Genomic DNA, 12,082 nt, shown 5'->3' with positions numbered 1-12,082 from the left:
CAAACAAAACGAGTGAGAAAAAGGGGAAAGAGAGACAGAGTGAAAAAGCGGGAGATTTGGTCCACTTTCATTCCTCAGAACAGTAAAAGAAGACAAGAAGCCAGTGAAACCAGAGTGGTGGAGAACTGAGGCCTGGGAGTGATCAGTCTTAACCCACAAAAGGTGCAAAGGCCATAGACAACAAGCTGGGAAGAGGAGGAAACAAAGAAAAGGTGACCCCTGCTGTCACGACCACCACCTCATTATCTCAAAATTCATCAGCAGGACGAAGGAAATTGTGGTGTAACATCTGAAGAGGGTGAAAGACAATCGTCAAAGGCTGCCGCAAGCAACAGAGAGGAAAACAGTTTGAGAGCACTCTGCTTCAAGGGAAGTATCAACCTACCATCCTCTTTGGTTCTCATCCTCACTGGGGCACTCTCAGGACCTGGGCCCACATCAGTGTGTGCCCTCACCCACACTTGATACTCAGTCCACTTCTCCAGGCCCTCCAGCACATGGCTGGTAGCGTCTGCACCGATCCCAGTGACCTCGTGCTTGTCCGTGTCCTCTCCAGCCAGGGCCTGGTAGCTGACTGTGTAACGCACTATGGCACCATGGCGGCTAGCGGCAGGTGGTGCCACCCAACTCACCTTGAGGCTGGTGGAGCTCAGGCTGACCAGTTGTACGTCCTGAGGAGGGGCGGACGGGGCTGTAGGGGGAGGGGAGCAAAACCACACGAAGGAAGGGCACGGATCAAGCAAACAAAAAATAAAGTACAGCACAAGCAAAAAAAATAAGGGAAAATCTATGGAAGCTTTTTGTATAACAGTCAATATCAAAATTTGAAATGTCATATTCAGAATCACAAGATATTTTTTATATTTCAAATTTGTCATTATACTGTATGAATACAGCACAGCTCTATTCATACCGGGGACCTCGTGCGATGAAAATTTACCCTTCGCTGTCTGTTTCCTGTGGCCCATTTACACATGATAAATATTCTGTTTTTAACTTGAATGTACTAAAATCTGAGGTCAGCATGTGTGTTTCTGTTTCATCATCCTTTGAGATTTCCCTGAGCAGGAGCCCTCCATGAATGGGTCTTCACGCTGTGTAGAGATGTAAGCCTTAATGAAAACACTGGCAGGTAATTTGCAGTGGGATTTTTTTTACTTTACATATTCACATGAGATTAAGATCATGTGACACCTCCACAATTACTCCGAACTGCTAGAGGTCCACAGTTTACGGCAGTCCCGTGTAAATATGGGTCATGTAAATAAAATCAGGTTAGAGATGAAGACTGAAATTGCTTTTTTTCCCCCCCTTTGTGCAGATGTTAATTAAGAAATTCAAATCTTTGTGAACATAGGCACTGAATTTGATATATGGTATAGGTTGTTGCTTTGTCCCATCTCCCTTTTATTCTTATTTCTCCCCTTAACTCCCAGTTGGTCACAGCAGATGGCTGCAACTCTCTAACCTGGTTCTGTCGGAAGTTTTTTCCTCTCACACGGGAGTTTATCCTTCCCACTGTCGCCATGTGCTTTGTTCTGATTTTCTCTCTTACGTCTCTTACACCTTGAGGTACTTTATACTGATGTAGTGATTTGGCACTCTATACAGAAAACTGAACTCAAAATCGTCTATGTTCATGTTAAAGTACTAATGTACACACTTATGTATTTGCCCTGCAATTAAACAAGCTAGTTTAATGTAAGAATGTAAAAAGTATAACAGGATTTGCACACCACACATTTGTATAAATTGTAACCAAAATGCTGTTTTTCCAAAGTAGTAAAGGCTCATTTAGAGTCCCTTTGTGCATGGGAAATATATTTATCAATATATCATTACACGTCTGAATATGAAATTTAAATTTTTTAAATTGTGACTACAAAAAGCTTCCATACTGCACAGGATGCTGCCTCCAGACTGAGAGATTGGATGCAAAAACACATTAGCGGACCGTTGCTGAAGCTGTGTTTGGCACTGCATTTATGCAAGAGGCCATGAGAGTGCAGGGTGAGGTGAACAGAATATAAAGTACACCAAAATTCTACAGGGCAACGTTTTTATAAAACCGTAATTTGTCCCTTACTGCCCTCTGTGTCCCCTCTTGCAGGAAACAGAGGGAGAAACAAACTGCCACAGATTTGTAAGTGGTAAACAAGTGCCTGATAGTGTTGACTGGTGTTTGCACATTCATGCAGAAGCTCTGGGCCTGATTGCGGCACTTGGCTGTAGCTGAGCTACACTACATATTTAGTTATAGATAAAGCTATAATTTTATAATCAATAACCGTTAGAAACATTACAGGCACTGTCCACGTCTGGTTCATACTCACTGCCAAGAAAAGCTGATTTTTTTTATTTCTATCAGATGGGATAAATTCCACTCCTCGCTAGAATCACAGCAGGAACGTACCAGTCCACCTCACCCTGTAATGCCTTATAATGTAATGGGAAAATGGAGTCTGATAACATTCCTCAAATAAATAGTTATTGCATAAAATTTAATTATGAACAACAGCTTCAGCTTAAATACAAAAAACTCTCAGGTCAGGAGGTAAAAATAGAAAACTAATGACATACAAAATGAAGAACAAAAAGGGAAACTGAAAAGAAATGATTGCATTCAGACACTTCATGCAACTAGCTAAATCTAGAATTTCTTTATTCTGCGAAAAACAACCTTCAAATCAAAAGAGAATAAAATGAACCATGAAAATTCAAAGCAAGATGTTTCCGTAAATGCATGCCTGTGAAATGTATTCTTTAATAAGCAGAGAAATGAACAGTGAGCTCAAATATTATTCCAATAAACTAATGCCCGAATATAAAACTCCACCTTTACAAAACAGCACTTGACAAAAGAGGAGTGAGTCTCACCAGGTGGCCCCTGATCCACCAGAGAGTAGACAGAAAACCACGAAAACTTGACAACACCACATGTATTAAAAAATTAAAAAGCTACACACTGAATCAAAACAGTGCTGACGATTCTCAGAAGAGATTGCAGTGGTAAAATTGGACGGGGCAAGGACACCACCGCAAGAAAATGCCTCAGAGTGAAAAAAAAAAAAACAGGGAACCAAAGAATGGACTTAAGAAGGAGATGCAATTATTGAAGTGACAGAGCCCAAAACCCCGTCTCTATGACATTATTACGACCCCGTTTCTGTCAAATGTGAGAAAAATAGAGACACATGAAATGTTGAAACTGGTTCCTTGTTACTTTGGCTCTGTATGCCACCACAACAGAAATGGATGACGTCACATCCATTTTTATACAGCGAGCTCTTCCTCCATGAGCTGATTTTTAGTATTATTAATGCATCTTAGTGTTTGATGTGTTGAACCCACTGCAGTGTTCCTACCACCTTTTTTACTAGTAGAGCAATGCACAGCAAAAATATTTAAAAACAAAAACATGAATAGAGCTCAATACTGTTCATTTCTCTGAGTCTTCAAAAAAATGATACTAAATATTTAAATGGAGCACTAGAAAATGTCACACTTTCCCACCGCCTGCTTGCCTCAGAACCTTCCCAAAGCTGTTGCTTATTTCATGCACACGATCCTACCAGCGCCTGAAATCCAAATTATTTCCGCCAAATTCTGTGTCTACTGACAGCAGAAGGCACAAGGACCATCAGCACTCATGGTCTCTGCTTACAGTCATGTGCAGCTGACAGAGGTTAGGTTTTCATTTATTTTCTCTGTTCTATGGGAGAAATTTAACTGCATATAGTACATATACTGCAACGTCACAGGGGTCCTGTGACAGGAGTATTACTGTTCATCTGATTTTTAATTTTTTTTTACATTTTTCTTGAAATTTTTGATGATCTGTGTCTGTTTGTATGTATAACGTACAGAAAATCTAAATCTGATTCTTACTTCATTGTCCCACTTTCCCCTCCTGCTGCAGCACTGCTTGACAGGCAGGTTTATGTGGCAGATACGAGTAAACGTTAGTGTTTGACACCTGATAATTGTTCATTTACACCAGTGTTCACATTCACTATTTATGTTAATTTTTTGATCAGCCTTAATCTTGAACCTTTGATCATTTTCCATCGTTAAACGTATCAGCCTTATATCCACTCTGTAAGCTGGCGTCGGTACTGCGCTAAAGAGCTTTTGTGAAGGAACAAACTCGTGATGTAACACCTTTGTAAAACTCTGTGCCTTTTGTTCCAAATCCAGCAGAGTGATAAATCTCCTCTCTAGTCGTCTGTAGCGCATCAGTCAGTTTTAGGAGTCACTTTCTCAGGAGTTAAACTTTTATTCACATAATCGCTACAATTAAAAGTTAAAAGTGACATTTTTTCTGTTCTCAGTTTTATGTGTGAGGCACACACGCACCGTGGGACAAGCACCGTGCCACATCAGCACAAAAATGAAATAAATAAATAAGAAAGAATCAGTCAGCTGGCAGAGAGTGACATTTTGAGTGCTGGCACTGTAAAAGCACATAATGATATGAGACAAAACAACAGCACAGCTCGCAAATGTGGGAACCAGACACATTAAACGTACCTTTGACACAGGGCCTGCCCTCAGATAGATGGACATGAGGGTTAGTGTTGGTGACAGAGGGGAGGTGGTGGAAGCATGAAGCTGACCGGGATAGCTGCACTGTCAGCATTTTATGTGGCGCTGAAATTGACTTGACATTCAAGTTGCCCACGCTCTTTGATTTAAGCGCTATAAAACTCTACTTTTGTCTCACTCGCTCAGTCACTCGCTCACACTGAACAGAACAACCTAAACCTGCAGCAGCCGGCTGAGGGTGGCTCTGAAATCACTGGTTAGTGAATAAAAAGTGGGAAGAAAGAGGACAGGGACAGCTTCAAGACAGACGAATGTGTACTTACTGGACTGGGCAGTGCGGGCCTCGATGGGCTGGGTGTAGACACCCAAACCCATTTCAGAACGGGCGGCCAGGGAGAAATAGTACAAAGTGTCTGGCTTTAAGTTCTCTACAGCATAGGAGCCTGCAGGGTTGAAGGTCACGTGAATCTGGAGGGTGTAACAGCGGAAGGAAAAATGTCAGAAGAACTCATCAGAAGCAAAGACATTCACACAAACCTACTCACGGATTGAGCTGTTTTGCTTTAACAAACTGGAGTTACTCTGCCACTGAAGAGCACAAGTTGCTGTCTCTTATTGATACATGCGTTCATATTTGAGAATACGGTCAAATTTGAGAGCCATGTGATTCAAAAACAATTTGCCCTCAACTGGTCCAGTTGAATGAAAGGACAAAAAAGAAACTCTACATCATCAACGGCAACATTCATATATCTGCAGACTCCCTACAGATATAAGAAAAGACTGACAGATAGATGCACGCATAGATTTTTATTCTAACCTTATTGTCTGAGCCAGCTTCCCAGTACTGCAGCTCATACTTGGTGATGGGGTCCTGTACGGGCCACAGCCACGTCAATACAATGCGCGTGTCCAGCTCGGCTTCAGCCTCAAAGCTGGATGGCTGGGCAGGGACTGGTAAAGAGTAGGTGAGAGGGCGAATGTTAAAGAACAAAAAGAATCAAAGAGAGGATGTTACTAAAGCTCCTGCAAAGATCACCTCCATAACTTTTACTGCGTGGCAGATGAACCTGTGCACAAATCACCTAAAGAGCAGTTTCCCAGACACTCAGTATGCATAATGAACACAAAAGCAAGAAAAACTACAGAGCTTCAACTCATTGTATATGCTTAATCACGCCTTTAACCTTGTATGTGCATGAATAGAGATGTTAAAAACACTGAAATCCAGACACAGTGGTTGGTTGCTCACCTCCCTGCTGGGTCTTGACTTGCAGGATGTCAGATGGTGGCCCATCACCAACAGAGGTGAAACCCAGCACTCTGAGGCTATAGGTGATATCGGGAGTCAGTCCTGAGATGGTAGTTAGGCTGCTATCGTCTGTGTTGTGTTTATGCCAGGCGCTGAGTGGCGCTGTCATGTCAGAGCTGTAGTAGACTCTGTAGCCCCTGATTTGCCCATTGGGTTCCTCGGGTGGCTCCCATTGAACTAACATTGTGCTGGCGCTCAACATCCGCGCTTGGACGTGTAGAGGCGGTGAGGAGGGGGCCTGTTCACCTGTGCGTGTCTCCACAAGGTCGCTGGGAGGCCCGTGGCCAATGTTATTAACAGCCATGACACGAAACTCATATTCAGAGTACGGACTAAGCCCGCCGATGCTGTAACGGTTGGTAGCCACACCTTCAACTTCCTGGAAGCCATTGTCGGAGGATTTGGCTCTGTACTGGATCATGTAGTAGGACACAGGTTCTGGGTTTCCAGACTCCCATAAGAGCGTCACACTGGTAGCTGTGGTTTCAGTCACCCTGAGCGAGGTGGGGGGTTTTGGTAAGGCTGAGGAGGGAGAAGCAAAATATTAGCTTTAAAGAACTGAAATGAATTACTTAAAAAAAAAAAACAATTCTTGTTACCTTGTGGGGAAAATACATGGTGCAGTGCTACATTAGGTAACTCCTAGAAAATAGCTGTGTTTCGTGGCCTAATTTTTATAACAGTCACCACCAATATTCCCCAAAATAAAGGAAATAGACTGAAGTCATTTAGTCCAGCCTGTCCATCTCTCAAAACACAAGCAAACTGTTCTGTGGTGACAAATGCAAACAAAACAAATGGTCTGCATCATAGCTTCCTTAAAGGAGTTGGCCTGGATTGCCGCGGTCCCTCTAATGACTGTGGCATTTTGTGTATTGACCAGTAGACTGGAAAGTAAATCAATGCAGACAAAAACTGATAAGGCTGCAACAAGTAAACAACACAGTCACAATGTTGTAAACACAAAGACGGTTGGGGGCGCATTCATGTCGACAGATAGATACCGAAAAAGGACAGGAAAAAAGTCTGCTTCGAACTAAAGGAAAGAAGCAAAAGTGAAAATGGCCGACCTTCGGGTTGAACTGTAGATGGATGAAGTGCTTTGACGGGGGTGAGTGATGGAATGAAAAGACACAAAGTGAAGAGGAAGACAACAGAGTGAAACAGAAAGGTGTTTCAGTTGACACAGCAGAGGTTAGAAACATGAAACAGAGATCCAACGTAATGCACCAGGGAGAGAAACTCGCTTTTAAAACGTACTTAATATTTTTTTTACTGTTTGTACACACTCAAAGTAACAAAGTGTGGAGTCTTTGAATACTTATTTGATCATTTTAGACTCAAGCTTAGCATCCCGGTTATTATAACAGTGTGATACTGTCAATTTCATCTCATTACCCCACCCCACTTCTACACAGGGGATGCTAGATATGCTCCAGTGCCTTTGTAAAAGTCTTCATTAAGTGACCTGAATTGATTAGCATTCCTCCTAGACACACAAATATACACAAATAGAGCAACATAAGGACACTTTGGTGAAAGAAAAGTTGTGCATTGTGCAAAGTTGCGCTGCATTTTTACAAAAAATGACCTGAGAATGCAGAGAGAAACATAGATTATTGTATTGGCTTCAGTGCTGCAAAAAACAAGACTAAAAGCCATCAACTTTTATTTCTCAGTATCAACAAAGGGTCCTCGACAAATAAACCTTGGATTGAGCACATTCAGAGGCATGTAGATGTGGCTTATTAAGTGCCATGCAACCTCAGAAATAAACGGGCACTAACTGGTCTGAAAACAGCGCTCACCTTTGACAGTAACCTGAGCAGTGGCTTCAATCATGCCCAGAGAAGAAATGGCCACGCATGTGTAGTTAGTCGATTTGCGAATGTTAGTGACCTCCAGCACATTGCGTCCCAGTGGCATGTCTTCTTCCTTGGTTAACTCCTCGTCAGGCGTGGTCCACTTGACGTAGGGCATTGGTGAGCCCACTGCCACGCACGTCAGGTTGACGCTGCCGCCCGGCATCACTTCCTGATTGGTGGGTGGAATTGAGAATCTGGGTGGGACTCTTCGCACTATGGCAATGGAGAGAAGAAGAAAGCGACAGGAGTCAATAGGTAGGAGATGTAAGGTGAGTATTATTCTTTTTGTTAGTGAGAATGATCGTGCTCTATACAACACCACAAGGCTAAAAGCTAACTGAGAAAAGCTAACAGAACGCAGGGTGATCGCTTTTGTCCAAATGTGCAGGCGAGCACAATGGGAATAATAGGACTGTCACAAAATGCCTCTGGAAATTCAGAAGAAATCTTTGAGGGGGTGTTTTATCCTCTTGCCTACAAAAGGGAATATAATCAAAATAGCCCAGTTTTTGCTGGAGACTGTGTCTGGCCCTCTTTTGTTAGAGTGTCAAGCAGTGGCGAGAGTTGCATCATTGAGAAACCCTGTGGAGATGCTATTGTTTGATTTCTCCTCTCGCTGCCTCTCCGGCTCCTTATGCTCAGCCCGTCTTTCTCTCGCTCTCTCTCGCTCCCTCTCTTTGTGCGGTTCTGATATGCAGATAGGCTGACATTAAAAAGGGGTTCCCATGGAGACAAGAAGGGCCCGTTGACGTCGCTAGGGACAAGGCAAACACCAGTGCAGAGGCGCCATGCAATACTGAAAAGCTAGCCTAGAATAAACAGGCAACCAGGATTTACATATGACTTGTTTTCTATTTAAATGAAGATGCGCGAGAATGCATCCCATTTTAAACATTTTAGATCTTTTTTTGGTAACTTTTGGCAACTACAACAAAGTTTTTCACTTCACATGAATGCCTGACAGCGCTACGTGAGCATCCATCAGTGTCAGACCTGTTACATTTATGACATGCAAGAATATCAATACAGTGCGTGCTAAGAGTAAGGAGGGAGAGCTCTGACTTCTTTAACCTTCAATACAGCTTGGCCAAATATTTAGCTCACCGCAACGGATGCATTATTACTGTCCCATTACAGCTGGATGTATGTTTTTAAAGACAACAGCATGAAACTATCCCTGCAGAATTCATACTGCATGTTTTCCCCTAATACACTAAAATATCGCTGTCTCTCTCTGGAAAAAAAAAAGCCCTTGACTGTAATTGCTCTTTTGCACCGGTCTACATGAAAATGGATTTTCAAATATGAGTCTCCCTCCACCTCCTCCACCCCCACCCCTTCCTCCCCGATCTAATTTGAACCGGAACGTCGTTACAGCCATGCTTGTTATTCCCCTCATTATGTGGCGAAATGGAAAAACACAAAAGCACCTTTTGAGATTCCAGTCAGGAAAAAGGCTTGTTCTCTGGACTGCACTATAATAAGGGGGACCTGGTTCATATTCATCTGAATTTTCCCATAATAATTGAGGTGCTGTATTTAGACCTTCTGCTGTTTTAATCAACAGAATCGTCTGGGGCTAAACTACTTTGCTCAATACCACAAAAATATTAATATTCCTGGTCTGAGGCACAAATAGAAAAGAAATCACGGATGTGTTTTCCTGATAACACCGGGAAGACTAAAGAGGTCGTTTAAGCTTCAGCACAATTTACAATCAAATATTAGATGACAGTTTAATATTCGTAAAGTTAGCGAAGGATATCGGACAACTTTACAGAGTTAATACATTTTTGGAGGAGGAAGAAATTAGCTTAAAAACTTCCACAAATGAGTACATCTGATATCAGGGGATATTGGGAATATGACTGATGACATGCAGAGACTGGACAGGCAGAGTGTTGCCAGGGTGGGAACTGGATGGGTACGACATTCTCAAGCAAAGCAAGCACGGGAGCTGAGGAAAGATATGGAATAGGATAGCGAGTCTGAGTATGCTGGAGGGAAGAGGATAAAGGAGGAACTTTGCACCATTTTCTCACGTTAATGACCGAAGATCTGATTTCCAGCATCGTTAATTTGCAACACCTTTGAGAAAGAAGTGTCAGCATCCCGTTCATGCTGGTGGCCACCTGTGTCTTCCCACACAACTGCAACGCCCTCGAAGTGCAGCAATTTTTTTTCTTCATATGCTTATGAAAAAGAGAAACCTGAGAGGAGCATGCCTAATGTAAAACCATTAAGCTCAAAGTATCTGTTATTCTTTCATCACTCCATAGACTAAACAGTGCTAAGAGCAGTCTGTCAATGGGGTCTGCGTATATTGAACACTTAATGTTGTGAATAATTCATGGTGTGCGGTTAAGTTTGGAGAGGTGCTGTGGAACAAAATGACTAGAGGGCAGGTAATTGTTATCGATTCCCCCGAAGCCTCTCTCCTGTTGAGAGCGGTTTTGGAGAGATGGGCTCCGGGACTCTATCAAAACCACAAAATAAGCGCAGTCTCCACTCCTGCCTGCCTGCTTGCTGGATACCTATAAATTTAACTGCCTTGACAAAGTGCCCAAGGATAGCAGAACCTGTTCAGTCAATCAATATCTGGCACACAATGGCACAGATTCAGCAGGCTCTCTGGGCTTCCTGGCAGCAGCACTGGGCTACCATGATGGCTGATCATCCCCCCTGTCAGCACACTGCCAGCTCATTCTTATATATCCTACAGGTCAGCTCTTTGCACATCAGCGTTTTGCAAATATTGCACGAGGAGAGACCATTTCCAAAATATTACCTGGGTTGTGGACAAAGCGAATATAATCATTCATTGATTTTTACGATTTTTTTCAGCCTGTAAACATGGGACCGAAAGTCATAGTTATAGATATATATAGCACGTTAAGCATATAGGGCTTTCGGCAAGAGTAAACATACTGTATTTCTTGCAGTTACACATCATTACCTTTTTCCAAACGTGTTCTGGGGAAATGTCTCATTACGCTAACATGTCTGTCAAATCTGTCAGTCTCTGGGTGGAGGATGCCCATGGTAGTAAAACAGACATAATCCCCTGAGAATGGCTTTGTCAGTTCTGATACCCATGTCCCTCAGTGGGAGAGCAGAGGGGTTTCTGCCTAAATACCTGACAAATCCGGTTGCCACCTGAATACCGGAGTAATCCATCACACACCACTGATGGGCCTACAGAGGCGGATGGAAAGGCTGAGGGTTAAAGCAGCTATAGCTTTTAGTGGAAGCATTGGACAGGGACAATATGGGTGTGGAGGGGAGAGTGAATAGCAACGTAACACAACACAACAGACATTTAATAATGAGTTAAGCAAGCTGCTCAGGACTCCTTTGTACGTTTTGGCAAGACTAATCGAAACAAGGTTTTGGGGAGCGGCAAGGGAAGGCATGCAAGAACTATACACAGATACATGCAAACAACTCGACAACACACATTTGGAGTTCAGGGGATTAGGGGGAGCTATTTTTAAATGAGTTTTTTTTTTTTTTGAGTGTATTCACGGAGGGGTTGGGGTTGCCCTCACCTAAAGCCTGCTTCAAACTAAAGGGAAGGGACAAAAGTGAAAATGACCAACCTTCACGCTGATCTGTATGCGGATGAAGTGATTTGATGAAGGTGAGCGATGGAATGAAAAGACACAAAGTGAAGAGGAAGACAACAGAGTGAAACAGACCAGTGTTTCAGTTGACACAGCGGAGGTTAGGCACATGAAACAGAGATCCAACATAAAGCACCAGGGAGAGAAACTCGCTTTTAAAACTCACTAAATGTTTTTTCTACTGTGTAGAGACCTATTTGACTATTTTAGACTCTAGTTTAGCATCCCAGTCATCATAACAGTGTGATATTGTTAAATTTATCTCATTATCCACCCCTCCTTTACATAAGGGATGCTAGATATGCTCCAGTGCCTTCGTAAAAGTCTTCATAAAGTGACCTGAATTAATTAGTTTGCAAGTTTCCCTCCTTGACACACAAAAATACACATACATAGAGCATCATGAAGATACTTTGGTGAAAGAAAAGACCTGCTGCAGCACTTTATCCTCTGTGACATATTGATATGTCACATGGATATATGAAGGAGTGCCAGCAGACAGAAGCTGACATCCCTCCTCCGTTGTGGGATAAGCGCTTGACAAATGAACGGTCATGCACAATCACAGCACGCTCTCGATTCTGCCCACGTTGATGGAGTCCTCCTTGGGAGGAGGGTCACACAAAAAAAATAAAAATAGGGAGCACACGCACTCGCACACCTCCAACCACGCACGCAGTCCTAATGGATGAGAAGTGAAAGGACATAAATAGATATGCAGACATGAAGGGGAAAAA

The 12,082-nt window shown here is 42.8% G+C and overlaps 1 protein-coding gene across 23 annotated transcripts in view; it reads right to left on the bottom strand.

Annotated features, from left to right (window-relative positions):
* The window catches only part of LOC113009894 (receptor-type tyrosine-protein phosphatase F), a 163,044-nt gene that overhangs the window by 47,540 nt on the left and 103,422 nt on the right, over positions 1 to 12,082 (bottom strand). For 17 of the 23 annotated variants that reach the window (XM_026148492.2, XM_080293122.1, XM_080293119.1 and 14 more), the window contains 5 exons: positions 7,666 to 7,935; positions 5,798 to 6,379; positions 5,366 to 5,499; positions 4,869 to 5,013; positions 386 to 691 (listed from right to left, as the gene is read on the bottom strand). In XM_026148492.2, coding sequence (XP_026004277.1) covers positions 386 to 691; positions 4,869 to 5,013; positions 5,366 to 5,499; positions 5,798 to 6,379; positions 7,666 to 7,935 — 1,437 coding nt within the window. The remainder of the gene's footprint in view (positions 1 to 385; positions 692 to 4,868; positions 5,014 to 5,365; positions 5,500 to 5,797; positions 6,380 to 7,665; positions 7,936 to 12,082) is intronic. The other 6 variants (XM_080293132.1, XM_080293133.1, XM_080293138.1 and 3 more) reach the window with 1 other exon arrangement.

Source organism: Astatotilapia calliptera, chromosome 18 (assembly GCF_964374335.1).
Source record: "Astatotilapia calliptera chromosome 18, fAstCal68.1, whole genome shotgun sequence".
NCBI lineage: Eukaryota > Metazoa > Chordata > Actinopteri > Cichliformes > Cichlidae > Astatotilapia > Astatotilapia calliptera.
This window is presented reverse-complemented; position numbering and strand designations above follow the sequence as displayed.